This window comes from Lepidochelys kempii, chromosome 5 (genome assembly GCF_965140285.1).
Source record: "Lepidochelys kempii isolate rLepKem1 chromosome 5, rLepKem1.hap1, whole genome shotgun sequence".
In the NCBI taxonomy this organism is placed as follows: Eukaryota; Metazoa; Chordata; order Testudines; family Cheloniidae; genus Lepidochelys; species Lepidochelys kempii.
Window position 1 is genome coordinate 30,239,285 of NC_136384.1, and position 18,945 is coordinate 30,258,229.

The 18,945-nt window shown below is 43.6% G+C and overlaps 1 protein-coding gene across 1 annotated transcript in view; it reads left to right on the top strand.

Annotated features, from left to right (window-relative positions):
- The window catches only part of CCDC152 (coiled-coil domain containing 152), a 32,468-nt gene extending 13,566 nt beyond the window's left edge, over positions 1-18,902 (top strand). Inside the window, exons 4-8 of the mRNA XM_073343863.1 lie at positions 3,800-3,864; positions 4,341-4,443; positions 14,931-15,058; positions 16,093-16,179; positions 18,780-18,902. Coding sequence (XP_073199964.1) covers positions 3,800-3,864; positions 4,341-4,443; positions 14,931-15,058; positions 16,093-16,179; positions 18,780-18,902 — 506 coding nt within the window. The remainder of the gene's footprint in view (positions 1-3,799; positions 3,865-4,340; positions 4,444-14,930; positions 15,059-16,092; positions 16,180-18,779) is intronic.
- The last annotated feature ends 43 nt before the right edge of the window (positions 18,903-18,945 follow it).

The following is an 18,945-nucleotide window of genomic DNA, read 5'->3' on the forward strand; positions in this document are numbered from 1 at the left end:
ATATAATCTCAAAGCCTTGGTGGCTATCACTAAATTCTTTCTAGGAATTAAGACACTATCCTTAGCTAAGAGATTTGCTGTCTAATTAAAGGCAGACTGAGGGCCAGAGTCCTATTTTGTAAAATGTTCTCTAAGGCTCTAGGATCTGATTGCCCCCAGCAAAAGACATGTTAATTAGCTATCAGGTTTTTCTAATCTTCTGTCATACAGTTCCCACTATAACATCTTTATCCATAAAAATAAGTGTTAACATCCAGAGGCAATGAAACATCTTAGAAGGGCATGACATTTTAGTAAGGTTTGTTTTGCCAAATAAAGTTTAGAAGTCCTTTCAACTTGGCAAGTGTTCACTAATTCCATCAAAAGGGATTAATTCAACAAGATTTACTCAATACTGCTGAAATAAATAAGGCTTAATAACATAATGAACTATTAAATCCATATAAATTATAAGGCTTGAACTCATAAAGTGGACCTAGAAGATCGCTGAATTGATTAATAGGTGATTATAGGGTCTAGAATTTCTGGCAAAATAACATGTATCATCCGTATGAAGAGTCAGTTTGTTATTTCTCTTGCCTGTTGAAACTCTATGAAAATCCTTTGCCTGTATTAGGTTTTTAATAATGGTTTGTTCATAAATCCAATGATACGGGGCATAGACAATCTGAGTTGTGATTTTCCCCAGCCTAAAAAATACTACTGAAAATATTGGGGAAAAAACAAGGTTTTCTGAGGTGAAATATAAATCGCTTACACTATATGATTCACTTCAGAAGCAATCCCTAAGACACAAAAAGGAACACATACTATTCAAAATGCAAAGATTGCATTTCTATAAGTAAAACAAAAGTATGCTATAACTGAGTCCCTAGCCAACTAAGTAGTTAGGCCAATCACTCTTTTGTGTCTGTCCTTAAACATTACTATACTTTTACCAAAATAATTTGCTCTTTCAGCACCTATGCTACTAAGTTTGAAACAAATTTGTTCAAATGGAAAGGTACCATGCACAAGTTCTGAATTTTTCAGTTTTGCCTTTGTGTGGTTCCCGTTCTTTGTTGTTAAGCAAATGAAGCCAGATTTCCAGAGACTGTAATAATAGTGTTCTTTGCCCAGTGGTTCTCAAACTTTTGTACTGGTGACCCCTTCACATAGCAAGCCTCTGAGAGCGACCTCCCTTATATAAAAAAAGTGTTTTTAGTTTATATTTAACACCATTATAAATGCAGGAAACAAAGCAAGGTTTGGGGTGGAGGCTGACAGCTCGCGACCCCCCATGTAATAACCTCATGACCCCCTGAGGGGTCATCCCAGTTTGAGATCCTCTGCCTTAGCCTCTCATCTGTCAACTCTCTCCAAAATTTCCAATTGTTTTTGCAAGTTTATTCCTTCTTTGTAGAATCCTTTGTTCTGCAGAATGTGTGCTGTATTTTGATCAAAAACCTCTTCTGTTTCATAAAATGTCAACAGACTTACAGTAGTTGGATGCAAGTGTAGAGACACAATATTACTGAGAGTTCCAACAACAGTTATTGGGAAACTCAGTAGTAATCTCCCCTTTTTCAACCAACCAACCACCCACAAAGTTGATGATGGTTGCAGAATTTCTGAACTTCCGCACTGTGCTTTAGGATTGTGTTAGGTGTTACTTCTTTCTCAAGAAGGTTTAAATATTTTGCTGAACATTCATACCTCAGAAGTTTAGGACAATTGTATCTGAGAGGTTCCTTCATTATTTTAATTTTATTTTGTTGTCTGAGCAAATGGCAAAGAGCTTCATGTCGTACTTTTGTTTGTATTCTTGGATGGCATACTCTGCAATTTGGACAATATTCTGCAGTTTTCATTTTAGATGTAGTAGAAACAATAATGTTACATATGAATGCATTTTTCCCTTTATGGATGGTTGAAACCATTGTTGGGTCATTTCCCATATTTGACCAAACTTCCTGTATTAATGTCAATGTTGAGTCTTTTAGTTTTCCATTTACTATTTCTTCTAGTTTTTCACCTGCAGCATACAGTAGCAGACCTGTGAGTTCACATCTGTCAGGAGGAATACATTCAGGGTGAAATGCTTCAACCATTTCTTTATACTACTCATTTTGTGCTATGTCGAAAGCAATGTTTCATAAAAGTGGGTTGCAATTTTCTTTTCTAGTTCAAGTCTTTTCCTTTCTGTTTCCATAGGTGTCCACTAATTGTGTGTTCCTCATTTGCTGCAAACCCAACCTGAGACATATACAGTCTGATTTTCAGAAATTCTGAGCACTCATGATTAAGGCTACAATTTTGTCATTGAGGTCATGGAAGTCATGGAATCCATGAGTTCCAGAGACCGCCGTGACTTCCTTCCCACAGTGGCTGGGAGCTGCAGATTCTCCCCGCTGCCCACTGTGGCCAGGAGATGTGGGGGCCCCCCAGAGCTCCTAGCCACCACGTGTGGTAGGGATACCCCGCAGCCCTCGGCCACCACGGGCAACAGGGGCTCCCGGAAGGTCCAAGCCACCGCAGGCACCAGGAGACCCCACAGCTCCCGGCCTCCACAAGAGGCAGGGGGGACCCTGCAGTTCCCAGCCACTGTAGTCAGCAGGGGGGACCTGGGAGCTCCCAGCTGTGGGCAGCAGGGGGACCCCGGAGCTCCGAGCCACAGGCGGGGAGACCCTTTAGCTCCGAGCCTCCATGGGTGGTGGGGGGCCCTGGAACTGCCCAGCCGTCACTGGGGACTCTGCAGCTCCCAATTTTCTCATGGATATTTTTAGTAAAAGTGACGGACATGTCACGGGCTTCCGTGAAGTTTTCTTTATTGCCCGTGATCTGTCTGTGACTTTTACTAAAAATATCCATGAGAAAATCTTAGCCATACTCATGATTGCAACTGAACTCGAGGGAACTGCAGATGCTCAGCACCTCTGAAAAATCAGGTCCTGGATGCTTCAAGGCACCCAAAGTTAGTGGGCACTCTCTGTACCTTAGTTTTTCATCTGTAAAACTGGGATAATAATACTTCTCTACCTCACAGGGGTGTTGTGATGATAAATTGATTAATTTTTGAGAGGCTCTGAGATGGAAAACTGTGAGGAAGTTTATAATTCTGTATTCAGTGCAGGATTTGGATGGAGTTTAGTAAGTAAAGAATGAGGCCACACATTGAATAAGGCGGGTAAAAAGAAAGCTTGAACAGTTGCTTCAGTTCACTCAGTCCAGTCCAGTCTGTGCACTAAATGACACAAAAATAGGATGAGCACGTGTAATTAATGTTTGTAAATGAATATGTACAAGGGGGCAAAAATAAGGTTACATGGACAACCTTAATTCTGGTATTTCCTAAATGTTGAGTACTTAACTTTGCAACCTTAAAAATGTTCTTTTAATAGTTAATTTTTATATGATTTAATACAGCAGCACCCCAGAGGCCACACTCAGTACTGGGGTCCCACTGTGCTAAGTGCTGTACAAACATCTGTAAAGACTTCATTCCTGATCCAAAGATTTTAGCATCTAAAATTCTGATCAACTAAATCAATTATTATAAGGTTCTTCCAAATTAATAAGACTGAGACAAATACTATAAATAAACAATAATCGTGCTTTTAAAAGAGTTTTAAAATGTATTAGAAACCACAAAGATGTAATAAAAGGGTGTGGTAATGGAATCTACTACTAAATAAGAAGTTTTATTTTAAGGTTCAGATGGATAATAAAAATACATACAAAAGTATTTCCTTATTCTGACTGTTGTTCAAAAAAATGAAATCTCATCAATTCCATCTGATGCAATATTTTATTTATACAGATGAAAATGAAAGGCTGAAGAATAATACCCGTCTCTTGGAAGAGAAATTAAAGGTTCATGAACAGGTGAGACATGACTGGGCAGTCTGTATTCAAAGCAATAGGGCTTATATATCTATATTTCCCTTGACTGGAGCATCTCAAGCAATGGTTTACAGGTTTTCATGTTCTCAGGGGCATGGTATTGAACTTTGGGGAAATTCTATGGCCTCTGTTATATGGCAGGTCAGACTAGGTGATCACAATGATCCCTTTTGACTTTGGAATCTATGAATCATTCCTGAAAGGGCTGTGGCTGAACTGAATTATTCTTTTAATTTATCTTATTATTGCTTTTCTGAAGCGGATCTTGCACATAAAAACAGATGAGCAGCTGTTTAAAGGTCAGATCAGTACAGATAAGAGGTGATGTTTTGGAGAGCCAGGGTAGGTCTTGTAAGGTGCTGAGCACTCTGGCTCAGTCCAGCAAAGTACTTAAATATGTGCTTTCCTTTAAAGGCACTTAACTTTAAATTCAAATACTCACATGTTTAAATTTACAGGAATATAAGAATCAAATTGACAAACTTGTGACAGAAATTAAAAACAAAGAGGAAGAATACAAAATGGAATTAACAAAGGTTCATTGTGACATGAGCAGAAAATGTAAGTTTTCTGAATGCTGCACTAAGTTTTAATGATGCTGAGATATGACATATCCAAATCAAAATCACCAGCTGTTTATATATGTTCTGTATCTCTTTTTCACTGTTTCATATTGTTCAGGAAACTTATAGGTAGCACATTTTGTACCTATTTGAGACCTTTTTGTAGATAATTTAAAAGCAAAGTTTCTATAGACGTCTAAGACCCTCTGAAAAGATATTCCTGCCTACAATAAGGGATAAGGGTGAGTTCCACTTAACAGATTATATTTATTTGTTTAATTTGAAATGTATTACTTGTAAAATATTGAACTCTGTGTGTGTGTGTGCGTGTATACATGTAACCCTTCTGCCCATCAGAGTTGGCAGCAACAAAGGCTGGGTTCAATATCTAGGGGTTCCATTCCAATAACACAATGCAAAATCGACTTGAGCCCCCACCCAGTGACCTGAGACAAATATATACCACCCCCGCTGGGTGCCTCTAAGAGGCAATACTTCCCCTCTCGCAAGCACAGAGTCTGAGTGTAGCAAAAAGCCTTTTAATAACAGAGAGAAACAATGTGCCATTATATTGGGGAAACACCTCCAACAGGATTCATAACACAACCCATGAGCAAAAACCCACCCCAAGCAAATTGGACCATGTCCTTTCCCTTTGATTCTTGAGTCCAGCAACCCAAGGGACACTCAAGTCCCAAAAGTCCAACAACCCAAAAGTCTGCCCCTAGTCAGTGCAGCCCCAGAGTTCAGAAGTTTATCTGCAGAGTTTTACCTCCCAACCTGGGTGGGGATGAAGAGCTAAGGGGCACCTTACGTGGTCGGAAGCCGATTGCCCCACCTCTCTATGGGGCTCTGCTCCACTCTACCAGCCATCCCACGAATCGCTTTGCTCTGCCAGCCATCCTGTGAGCTGCTCCGCTCCACAAGCCACTCTGCTCTGCCAGCTGTCCCATGAGCCGCTCCAGTTGTCCAAAGAACTGCTCCACAATATATCTTCAGGGCCCCTCCCCACTTAACACAACAATCAGTGATTTCAGCTCTTAGCAATTTTAGCTCTTTTGTAATTTCAGCTTGTAATAGGGGAGCCTCAGCTTGTAGTAGGGTACACCATTAGCCCAAAGTGAATTCAGCTCAGTAGCCTGTAACTAGACTCCTAATAAAATCAAAATTAACTCTGATATTCTACAGTGGAGAGAAGAGAAGATACAACTGGCATACAGAGCCCATACCACAAGATATGAATACCTGTCCCTAGCCTCTGTCAATTCACTGAGTTTTGGAACCCATGTCCCTTGCCTAGCAAGTGCTACTTAGTTGATGGCGAGTCCCTCAATCATAACAAAAGGCCAAGTACAGTTCCACTGTCCTTGATTCACATAATCAGGATAATAACAATTTATTCTTTCTGCCCCAATAACAGAGAAACTGGGGATCCCACAGCAGCCAAAGTGACCATTTGGGCAGCTATGGGCTCATGCGAGACTGGGTGGGTGTGCCTATGCAAATGAGATCAGCCCCTGAAATTATTTTCCACAGCTTGCCACAACTCACCACCAGATGTCAGGGTGGAGCTCATCCTGACTCTGCTTACAAATAGCAGGGGTAGGCAAACTATGGCACGTGTGCTAAAGGTGGCACACAAGCTGATTTTCAGTGGCACTCACGCTGCCTGGGTCCTGGCCACCGGTCCAGGGGGCTCTGCATTTTAATTTAATTTTAAAATGAAGCTTCTTTTAAACATTTTAAAAACCTTACTTACTTTACATACAACAATAGTTTAGTTTATATATTAAAGACTTATAGAAAGACACCTTCTAAAAATGTTAAAATGTATTACTGGCACATGAAACCTTAAATTAGGGTGAAAAATGAAGACTCAGCACACCACTTCTGAAAGGTTGCCAACCCCTGATATATAGCAATGGTAATTATTATCCTTTCTCAAGGTGAGGTTCACAGCTTCTTAGGGTATGTCTACACTATGAAATTAAGTCAAATTTATAGAAGTCGGTTTTTTAGAAATTTTTTTATATAGTCGATTGTGTGTCCCCCCCCACACAAAATGCTCTAAGTACATTAAGTGTATTAACTCGGCAGAGTGCTTCCACAGTACCGAGGCTAGCGTTGACTTCTGGAGCGTTGCACTGTGGGTAGCTATCCCACAGTTCCCACAGTCTCCGCCGCCCATTGGAATTCTGGGTTGAGATCCCAATGCCTAATGGGGCAAAAACATTGTTGCGGGTGGTTCTGGGTACATGTTGTAAGGCCCTCCCTCCCTTCCTCCCTCCGTGAAAGCAAAGGCAAACCATCGTTTCGCGCCTTTTTTCCTGAGTTACCTGTGCAGACACCATGCCACGGCAAGCACGGAGCCCACTCAGCTCACTGTCAGCATACGTCTCCTGGGTGCTGGCAGATGCAGTACTGCATTGCTACGCAGCAGCAGCAACCCATTGCCTTGTGGCAGCAGACGGTGCAATAGGCCTGATAACCATCGTCGTCATGTTCGAGGTGTTCCTGGATGCCTCGGTAAGGTCAGTCAGGAGCACCTGGGCAGACATGGGCACAGGGACTAAAATAGGAGTGACTCGACCGGGTCATTCTCTTTAGTCCTGCCAGCAGTCCTATTGTACCATCTTATGGTGAACAGGCAGGAGATGAAGATGGTCAGTAGTCCTGTTGCACCATCTTCTGCCAGCCAAAGATGTAAAAGATAGATGGAGTGGATGAAAACAAGAAATACACCAGATTTGTTCTGTATTCATTTGCTTCCCCTCCCTCCCTCCGTGAAATCAACAGCCAACAATCGTTTTGGTGATGTCTGTCAGGGGCACCTTGAAAAGTTTAAGGGAGATTCAGTCCTGCCTGAAATACTAGGGGGAGAGATAGCTCAGTGGGCTGAGCATTGGGTTGAGCATTGGCCTGCTAAACCCAGGGTTTTGAGTTCAATCCTTGAGGGGGCCATTCTGTGTGACAGTTGTTTTTGTTTCTCCTTGATGCAAGGCCACTCCCTTTGTTGATTTTAATTCCCTATAAGCCAACCCTGTATGCCATGTCGTCAGTCGCCCCTCCCTCCGTCAGAGCAATAGCAGACAATCATTCCACGCCTTTTTTCTGTGCAGACGCCATACCATGGCAAGCATGGAGCCCACTCAGATCACTTTGGCAATTAGGAGCACATTAAACACCACGCGCATTGTCCAGCAGTATATGCAGCACCAGAACCTGGCAAAGCAAAACCGGGTGAGTGGGCAACATCAGCGCAGTGACGAGAGTGATGAGGACATGGACACAGACTTCTCTCAAAGCACGGGCCCTGGCAATGTGGGCATCATGGTGCTAATGAGGCGGGTTCATGTGGTGGAATGCCGATTCTGGGCCCAGGAAACAAGCACAGACTGGTGGGACTGCATAGTGTTGCAGGTCTGGGATGATTCCCAGTGGCTGCGAAACTTTCGCATGCATAAGGGCACTTTTATGGAACTTTGTGACTTGCTTTCCCCTGCCCTGAGGTGCAAGAATTCCAACATGAGAGCAGCCCTCACAGTTGAGAAGCGAGTGGCAATAGCCTTGTGGAAGCTTGCAATGCCAGACAGCTACCGGTCAGTTGGGAATCAATTTGGAGTGGGCAAATCTACTATGCGGGCTGCTATGATACAAGTAGCCAACGCAATCAAAGATCTGCTGATATCAAGGGTAGTGACCCTGGGAAATGTGCAGGTCATAGTGGATTGCTTTGCTGCAATGGGATTCCCTAACTGTGGTGGGGCCATAGATGGAACCCATATCCCTATCATGGCACTGGAGCACCAAGCCGGTGAGTACATAAACCGCAAGGGGTACTTTTCAATAATGCTGCAAGCACTGGTGGATCACAAGGGACGTTTCACCAATATCAACGTGGCATGGCCGGGAAAGGTACATAACGTTCGCATCTTCAGGAACTCTGGTCTGTTTCAAAAGCTGCGGGAAGGGACTTTATTCCCAGACCAGAAAATAACTGTTGGGGATATTGAAATGTCTATATGTTTCAGAGTAACAGCCGTGTTAGTCTGTATTCGCAAAAAGAAAAGGAGTACTTGTGGCACCTTAGAGACTAACCAATTTATTTGAGCATGAGCTTTCGTGAGCTACAGCTCACTTCATCGGATGCATACCGTGGAAACTGCAGCAGACTTTATATATACACAGAGAATATGAAACAATACCTCCTCCCACCCCACTGTCCTGCTGGTAATAGCTTATCTAAAGTGATCATCAGGTTGGGCCATTTCCAGCACAAATCCAGGTTTTCTCACCCTCTACCCCCCCACACAAATTCACTCTCCTGCTGGTGATAGCCCATCCAAAGTGACAACTCTTTACACAATGTGCATGATAATCAAGTTGGGCCATTTCCTGCACAAATCCAGGTTTTCTCACATCCCCCCCACCCCCATACACACACAAACTCACTCTCCTGCTGGTAATAGCTCATCCAAACTGACCACTCTCCAAGTTTAAATCCAAGTTAAACCAGAACATCTGGGTGGGGGGTAGGAAAAAACAAGAGGAAATAGGCTACCTTGCATAATGACTCAGCCACTCCCAGTCTCTATTTAAGCCTAAATTAATAGTATTCCATTTGCAAATGAATTCCAATTCAGCAGTTTCTCGCTGGAGTCTGGATTTGAAGTTTTTTTGTTTTAAGATAGCGACCTTCATGTCTGTGATTGCGTGACCAGAGAGATTGAAGTGTTCTCCGACTGGTTTATGAATGTTATAATTCTTGACATCTGATTTGTGTCCATTTATTCTTTTACGTAGAGACTGTCCAGTTTGACCAATGTACATGGCAGAGGGGCATTGCTGGCACATGATGGCATAGATCACATTGGTGGATGTGCAGGTGAACGAGCCTCTGATAGTGTGGCTGATGTTATTAGGCCCTGTGATGGTGTCCCCTGAATAGATATGTGGGCACAATTGGCAACGGGCTTTGTTGCAAGGATAAGTTCCTGGGTTAGTGGTTCTGTTGTGTGGTATGTGGTTGTTGGTGAGTATTTGCTTCAGGTTGCGGGGCTGTCTGTAGGCAAGGACTGGCCTGTCTAAGATTTGTGAGAGTGTTGGGTCATCCTTTAGGATAGGTTGTAGATCCTTAATAATGCGTTGGAGGGGTTTTAGTTGGGGGCTGAAGGTGACGGCTAGTGGCGTTCTGTTATTTTCTTTGTTAGGCCTGTCCTGTAGTAGGTAACTTCTGGGAACTCTTCTGGCTCTATCAATCTGTTTCTTTACTTCTGCAGGTGGGTATTGTAGTTGTAAGAAAGCTTGACAGAGATCTTGTAGGTGTTTGTCTCTGTCTGAGGGGTTGGAGCAAATGCGATTGTATCGCAGAGCTTGGCTGTAGACAATGGATCGTGTGGTGTGGTCAGGGTGAAAGCTGGAGGCATGCAGGTAGGAATAGCGGTCAGTAGGTTTCCGGTATAGGGTGGTGTTTATGTGGCCATTGTTTATTAGCACTGTAGTGTCCAGGAAGTGGATCTCTTGTGTGGACTGGACCAGGCTGAGGTTGGTGGTGGGGTGGAAATGTCTATAGTTATCCTTGGGGACCCAGCCTAGCCCTTAATGCCATGGCTCATGAAGCCATACACAGGCAGCCTGGACAGTAGTCAGGAGCTGTTCAACTAGAGGCTGAGCAAGTGCAGAATGGTGGTAGAATGTGCATTTGGACATTTAAAAGCGTGCTGGCGCAGTTTACTGACTTGGTTAGACCTCAGGGAAACCAATATTCCTGCTGTTATTACGTCTTGCTGTGCGCTTCACAATATCTGTGAGAGTAAGGGGGAGACGTTTATGGTGGGGTGGGAGGTTGAGGCAAATCGTCTGGCTGCTGGTTACACACAGCCAGACACTAGGGCGCTTAGAAGAGCACAGGAGGGTGCAGTGTGCATCAGAGAAGCTTTGAAAACCAGTTTCATGACTGGCCAGGCTACGGTGTGAAAGTTCTGTTTGTTTCTCCATGATGAAATCCGCCACCCACTTGGTTCACTCTACTTCCCTGTAAGTTAACTACCCTCCCTTCCTCCCTTCAATCACCACTGTCAGAGGCAATAAAGTCATTGTTGCTTCACATTCATGCATTCTTTATTTATTCATCACACAAATAGAGGGATAACTACCAAGGTAGACCGGGAGGGGTGGTGGAGGAGGGAATCACCGGGAGAGGTGGTGGAGGAGGGAAGGACAAGTCCACACAGCATTTTAAAAGTTTAAAACTTATTGAATGCCAGCCTTCTGTTGCTTGGGTAATCCTCTGGGGTGTAGTGACTGGGTGGCCGGAGGCCCCTCCACCGTGTTCTTGGGCGTCTGGGTGAGGAGGCTATGGAACTTGGGGAGGAGGGCTGTTGGTTACACAGGGGCTGTAGTGCCAGTCTGTGCTCCAGCTGCCTTTTCTGCAACTCAACCATACGCTGGAGCATATTAGTTTGATCCTCCAGCAGCCTCAGCATTGAATCCTGCCTCCTCTCATCATGCTGCCGCCATCTTTCAGCTTCAGCCCTCTCTTCAGCCTGCCACTTACTCTCTTCAGCCCACCACCTCTCCTCCCCATCATTTTGTGCTTTCCTGCACTCTGACATTATCTGCCTCCACGCATTCGTCTGTGCTCTGTCAGTGTGGGAGGACAGCATGAGCTCAGAGAACATTTAATCACGAGTGCATTTTTTTCGCCTTCTAATCTTCGCTAGCCTCTGGGAAGGAGAAGATCCTGTGATCCTTGAAACACATGCAGCTGGTGGAGGAAAAGAAAGGGACAGTAGTATTTAAAAAGACACATTTTATAGAACAATGGGTACACTCTTTCATGGTAAACCTTGCTGTTTAACGAAAGCACATGTGCTATGTATGTAATGTTACAAGGTCGCATTTTGCCTCCCCCCACCACGTGGCTAGCCCCTCACCCCTCCCCACTCCCCGTGGCTAACGGCAGGGAACATTTCTGTTCAGCCACAGGCAAACAGCCCAGCAGGAATGGGCACCTCTGAACGTCCCCTTAAGAAAAGCACCCTATTTCAACCAGGTGACCATGAATGATATCACTCTCCTGAGGATAACACAGAGAGATAAAGAACGGATCTTGTTTGAACGCCAGCAAACATACACTGCAATGCTTTGTTCTGCAATGATTTCCGACTACGTGCTACTGGCCTGGCGTGGTAAATTGTCCTACCATGGTGGATGGAATAAGGCTGCCCTCCCCAGAAACCTTTTGCAAAGGCTTTGGGAGTATATCCAGGAGAGCTTTATGGAGATGTCCCTGGAGGATTTCCGCTCCATCCCCAGACACATTAACAGACTTTTCCAGTAGCTCTACTGGCCGCGAATGCCAGGGCAAAAACACGCTTGCTTTTAAACCATGTATACTATTTAAAAAGGTACACTCACCAGAGGTCCCTTCTCTGCCTCGCAGGTCTGGGAGGCAGCCTTGGGTGGGTTCAGGGGGTACTGGCTCCAGGTCCAGGGTGAGAAACAGTTCCTGGCTGTCGGGAAAACCGGTTTCTCCGCTTGCTTGCTGTGAGCTATCTACAACCTCATCATCATCATCTTCCTCGTCCCCAAAACCTGCTTCCGTGTTGCCTCCATCTCCATTGAATGAGTCAAACAACACGGTTGGGGCAGTGGTGGCTGAACCCCCTAAAATGGCATGCAGCTCATCATAGAAGCGGCATGTTTTGGGCTCTGACCCGGAGTGGCCGTTTGCCTCTCTGGTTTTCTGGTAGGCTTGCCTCAGTTCCTTAAGTTTCACGCGGCACTGCTTTGGGTCCCTGTTATGGTCTCTGTTCTTCAGGCCCTGGGAGATTTTGACAAATGTTTTGGCATTTCAAAAACTGGAACGGAGTTCTGATCGCTGTGTGGGGAGAGGAATCCATGCTATCAGATCCTGTACCTCCCTTTTGGTCCATGCTGGAGCTCTTTTGAGATTCTGGGATTCCATCATGGTCACCTCTGCTGATGAGCTCTGCACTCACCTGCAGGTTGCCACGCTGGCCAAACAGAAAATGAAATTCAAAAGTTTGCAGGCCTTTTCCTGTCTACCTGGCAAGTGCAAGTGCAAGAGTTGAGAGTGCTGTCCAGAGCAGTCACAATGGAGCACTCTGGGATAGCTCCCGGAGGCCAATTCCATCTAATTGCGTCCACAGTACCCCAAATGTGACCTGGCAAGGCTGATTTCAGCGCTAATCCCCTGGTCGGGGGTGGCGTAAAGAAATCGATTTTAAGAGCCCTTTAAGTCAAAAAGAAGGATTTCGTCGTGTGGATGGGTGCAGGGTTAAACTGATTTAATGCTGCTAAATTCAACCTCAACTCCTAGTGTAGACCAGGGCTTAGTGTGGGTCAATGCCTGTCTGTAGCTGTAGGGGGCAGAATCAAAGCATTGAACTGGGGACAAGGGACTAGCCCCCACCCCACCTTCCAGAGAGGACCCCCTCAGTTACTCTTTGTCTCCTGTAGCTAGGGGCAGGGCAGGGAATCCAGCACTTGCTGCAAGAGAGAGAATTTTTTTAAAAAACCTGAAGGTGGTGGGTGGCCGCCTGCCTGCAATTAGCACAGTCCCTCCCCCTGCCCTGACTGTTCAGGTTATAGGGTAGGAGGATGGTGGAGGGAGACCAAGGCTATGCTTCTCCTGCGCTGTGCCCCTGCCAGAGGGTACAGAAGAAGAGGGTTGTGCCTTGTGCAACCCAGTCGCCTCATCTTCTCAGAAAGGTTTCACTTTGGCTGACTCCCACAAACCCCTGAGCCAGTTCCCCAGGAGTTCCCCACTAGTGAGGGAGGAGTCTGACAGTCAGAGACCACAAATGTCTCAATGGGTGGTGGAAAAATGAAGAGAGCACTTGAGCCACCAGAAGCAGTTACATCAAAGGGCAGCGGCCCGGCATAGGAAACCATAAGCCAGTTGTCTGAATCCACCACAGACAGAGCCAGGAGCGGCCAGTAAGACCATTTTGGGTGCATGCCGTCCCATGGCTCAGGTCTTACCATCCCTCCCTTGGTTCATTGGGCAATTCAGTCTCCTCTTAGCCTCAGGGAAGTCAGGAATTCTGCATGAAGTGGCGAAGAAGGAAATCAGTCTCCCCCTCAGAAAGAAATTTCCTCTTGGGCTAGGGAGTTCTTGGATTTGGCACAAAAAGCACCTTTACCTCAGAGGCCACCATCTTGTGAGCCCCAGCCAGAGGCTGCAGTATCCCCTTACGGGCTTTTTATCCACTCTCAAAAGGACAAAGATAAAGAGATACCTGCTAGCAGAAGAGGTTCCCAGGACTCCTCATCTGACTCAGGTCCCCAATCCCCACCTCCTTTAAGAAATCAAATTATAAAAGGGGGAAAGATTCAAGAAATTAATTCAGAAACTTTGAAGAAAACTGCCCTGTTCTTCTTGGGATAGCAGTTCCACTGACACATCACCAGAAGGACCCAGAACTAGAGGCTCTGCTCAAAGTTTTCATACAGGGAAAGAAAAACCATAATAAAGGGAATACATTGTTTAAGCATCTGGTTCTTCATCATTATCATTTAATTAACCAGTTCAAAATCTGAACCACACATTCCCCTTTATATCTTTTTGCAAAAAGTAATAAAGGCTGAATGGGGAACATCAGCAAAGTGTATGAAATTGTCCAGGTGTGCCAAAATATTCTACAACACAAACTGTAGCAAACCAGTTTTTGTCTCTTTTCCCAAAGTGGACGGGGCAGTCTCAGCACTAGTCAAAGACACTGCTACCCCAACTCTCTGAGGGCTTCTGCAGCAATGCATTTTGCAAGAGCAGAACTGGCCTGGACTGACAATTTGGCAGCCAGACTGCCAAGAAAAAGGGCTAAGAAATCATTTAGGTTAGGTTTGGAGTTAAAAGAAAATCCCAGTGGCTTCAGCATTCATAGCCAATGCTACCAAGGATTGCTTTGATGTTTTCAGCACATGCTGTGGCCTCCAATGTGGTGACCAGATTGCACCTCTGATTATGAGTCTGGAACAGTGAAGTACAGGCCAAAATCATGATAGTGGCTTTGAAATAGTCAGTTATTTGGGGAGCCATTAGACCAGTGGTTCCCAAACTTGTTCCGCCACTTGTGCAGGGAAAGCCCCTGGCAGCCAGCTTCCAGCAGCTCCCATTGGCCTGGAGCAGTGAACCGTGGCCACTGGGAGCTGCAATAGGCTGAACCTGCGGACGTGGCAGGAAAACAAACCGGCCCGGCCCAACAGCGGCTTTCCCTGCACAAGCGGCGGAACAAGTTTGGGAACAACTGCTTTAGACATTTAAAATAACCATTTTTTATTCCAAACCAAGAACAATACATTTTTAATATGTTAGTGTTCCCCTTTTTTCAGTTTGTGTTTTTAGTTGGTTCATGAATTTGTCACATTACAGCTTCTGCTGCTTTTGAAGTTTTCTCAGCTAATAAAATTAATTTTCTTGATAATTACAATTTTATATTATTATTTTATTGTTATTAGTTGAACTAAAAGAAGAAGAGCATAAAGAAAAGCTAGAGAAAAAAGAGCTGACAATATTAGACTTAACCAGACAGCTGAGAACTCTAGATAAAGAGAAACAGAATGAGATAATCAAACTGCAGATCGAGGTATGCACTACTGGGAAGAGAGGGTTTCATAAGTTTAAAGACCAAATAGACACGCACCTTGGATAGATTTAGAAGAGTCTATGTAAAGAAAAGGGTTGAGATTAGCATTTACTAATGTAATTTGGATCCTCACAGTTTTAAAATTTAAAGAGGCAGATCCACAGGTGGTGTAAATTGTCATAGCTCAATGAGCTTTTCATCTGAGCTGAGGATAAACCCTCCAAAGTTGGCCAGTACAGAAAATGTTTATAACCTATTATGTTGTTTTTGAGAAAGGTAGAATTGTTTTAAGTACAACTGTTATGCCCTCTTTGAAAATTTTGCCCTATATGTTTTTGAGCACCTAGAGGGATGAAAAAAAAATGCTTTTGTTTTTTGCTTATTTTTTCAAATGTTTATAGTTCCTGTAATGTTTGGAAGATGTCTTTATTTAAAAATGTTGAGAGCTTGAGGCCCTGATCCAGCAATGCACTGGCAGCAGCCCACTGATTTCAGAGGAGCGTTGCATAGGTACTGTAAGCTTCAGGACTGGAGTTTTATTTAACCGCTGAGGTTTTAAAGCCACTGCACTGCTACTGAAAAACTAAGCAAAGATTTCAAATGCTCTAAATGTTAAAAATAATAATAATAATAATAATAATAAAATAGGGGATGAATCTCTGGTTGGGATGAGCTCTCCTCAGGACCCAAACTTGGGGCTGGTTTAATTAAGAGTATGCAGAGCCTTCTTTTGCCCAGACACACTCCCTACAGTTGGGGAAAATCCTCAGCTGGTTGGCAAACTAATATTATGGCCCCTCTGAACCACAAGAACCAAGGGCCTGGGCCTATATTTTTAAAGGGACACTGTCAACTTGTAATTGTATTAATTTTTAATTTTAAAAAACTAATTGGCTCACCCTGACCATTTTAATTTTAAGGTACAACATTATGGTGCAAAAACATGTGGAAATTATGCCTATTTTTATGAAAATGTTTTCTTCTGTTGGGTCAGTGTAAATATTAGGGATTTTTGTCCTTTCCTTTTGTTTCAGTTCAATGCTAAACTAGCAAGAGTTCAGAATAAAACAACAAAATCATATCCAGATACCACTGTCTTGCCTCAAAATATCTACAGAAGGGTATGTGTTTTAATAGCTTTTTCCTAAAAATGTCTGTGGGTTGCAAATACTGTTGCTATAGAGTACCTAGCTGGTATTTCTGTATGATATGCAAGGTTTTAAAGTGCAGCTTGCTTTGAAAAGTGACTTTGTAAAAATGGTAATGTGCCACTCCTTGTTTATTGTGCCACCATGGCTCCAAACCATATTGCTCATTTACCAAGTAAAACAATTATTTTTCTATGTATCTGAAAGTGAAGCTGTGATCCTTCCAGCTCATGTGTCATCCCCAGCACTAAGGATTCTAGGGAACAGATTCTATCATCAGTTACTCCTATACAACCCCAGTGTGTTTAGCGGAGGCTCCAAAGAGAGGCATAATTTGCCTCAATCACACCACCAGTATCCTGGAAAACTGTCCAGAAGGAGGAAGCAACAACCAGTGGATTTAATTGCAGTGTGCATCCCCCAACAAAGGGCCTGATCCAAAGCCTATTGAAGCCTGCTGACTCTTTCTATTAACTTCAATAGAGTTTGGATTGAGCCCTAAATATTCCTGTATATAGCTGTCACATGTTGGCAGCTATGCATGACATGCAGCCCCACCATGGTCTTCCAGCTTTCATTGATTATGCTCTTTCCAGTATGATGATGTCACGGTTACTACAGAACCATTCTGGTGCCAGCTTATGGAGGTCAGGGGTTAGGGTTGAGGATTTACTATTATTATTATATATCTTAAAGTGTATGTAATAATAATAAACTCTGAAAATTTTAAACATAGCACCAGGTGGATTTTTTTAAGTATATGCATGATCCCTTGCTTCAGGGACTTAATTTTACTGCCATTTGCACATAACCTTCAAATAAGCTTGAATTTTTTTGTAGATGTTTAAATATATTTTGTTAAAATAATACCCATACACAATCAAACATCTACTATTGCTTTCATTCCAGTGTAAAGTGAGGATTGTGGGATTTAAGATTGGCCATGTACCAACAAAGCACTTAAGCACATGTTTAACTTTACCTTGAATAGTCCTATTGACTTCAATGACAGTACTTGTATGCTTAAAGTTAAACTTGTGCATTGTGTACATGCTTTTCTAGATTAGGGCCATTAAGCTGTCAAAGAAAGAGGATTTTGTGAGACTTATCCTTGTAAAATACATATTATTATGTTCTCATTATTGTACTTAGGATAATTTTTCATTAGTAGCATCATGTTGTGTTGATACAGTGGAGTTGCATCATACGCGCATTTAATTTATGTGAATTCAACTATACGCATGTGGCAAAAAAAAAGAAAAACAACAATAACTCACGGCGGTGGAGTACTGTACAGGAGTAGACGGGAGAGCGCTCAGGGGTCTGCCTGCCGGTCCGGTGAGCATCTCGCTGTACTGAGTGTGATTCTAGTGTTTAAAGATACGTATTTTTTTGCACAACATTACCCCTAAACGCAAGCCAACTACTTCATCTGGTACTCAACCAAAGAAACAGCGATCTGTTCCAATGCTGGAGGAAAAACTGGCTGTGTTGGACTTATTGAGAGACGGTATGTCGGTCTCCAACGTGGCGCATAAATATGGCCGCAACAAATCTAGCATCCGTGCCATCAAGATTCGAGAGAGAGAAATTTGTCAAGCCGTGGCATCAAGTGCTCCAGTAACTGCTAAGGTGATGAGCCAGGTGCGTGATAAGACTTCAGTGAAGACTGAAAAGGCATTAAACTTATGGCTGGAAGACATGAACCGTAAACCTGTGCCTATCGATGGCAACGTGTTGCGAGAAAAGGCTCTTAGCCTCTACGCGCTGTTCATACCTCCCAACGAAGAGGGACAGCCTTCTGATGAGAAGGAATTCAAAGCCAGCCAAGGTTGGCTTAACAGTTTTAGGAACCGCTTCAACCTCAAAAACGTGCAGACTACTGGTGAAGCTGCATCTGCCAATGAAGAGGCAGCAAAAGCCTACCCCGAACAATTAAAGAAAATCACAGAAGAAAAGGGCTTTCTTCCCAAACAAGTTTTTAATGCTGACGAGACTGGGCTCTTCTGGGAAAAAAATGCCCAACCGCACTACACTTCGAAATCAGAAAGACAAGCCCCTGGCTTCAAAGCAGTTAAAGACCATGTGTCTGTGTTGTTTTGTGGCAATGCGGCTGGGCATTTAATAAAGCCAGGCTTGCTCTAGAGGGCTGCAAATCCCCATGCCTTAAAAGGCAAGAACAAAAATCTCCTGCCTGTGTTCTGGCAATCAAATAAAAAGGCTTGGGTGACAGCAGCAGTATTTCTGGATTGGTTCCACAAGTGTTTCATTCCAGAGGTCAAGCGGTACCTTGAAGAGAAAGGACTTGACTTTAAAGTGTTGCTGATCATAGACAATGCTCCTGGCCATCCTGAGGCACTCCGGTTTGTGCATAATGACATTGAAGTCATCTTTCTCCCTTTTTTATTCTTTCATTCTTCCGTCTCTCTCTCTTTTTGACTATACACGATTTTCGCCTTACGCGCTGTCTTTAGAACCTAACCCCCATGTAAGATGCGACTCCACTGTACCCCTATGCTGTATTTCACTTCCAAATTTTAATTACCAAAACCATTTTATTTATATTTCTATAGAAACTTCAGCATCTCCAGGAAGAAAAAAACAAGGAAATTGAAATTCTCCGTAACACTATTAAAGACTTAGAGCAACGACTCAGCAATGGTCCAGATTCCCTCCTCAAACGGAGGCGGTTTTGAGAGTAACTTTGAACATGCAGTACTGAAATGGTTTCTTGACTTA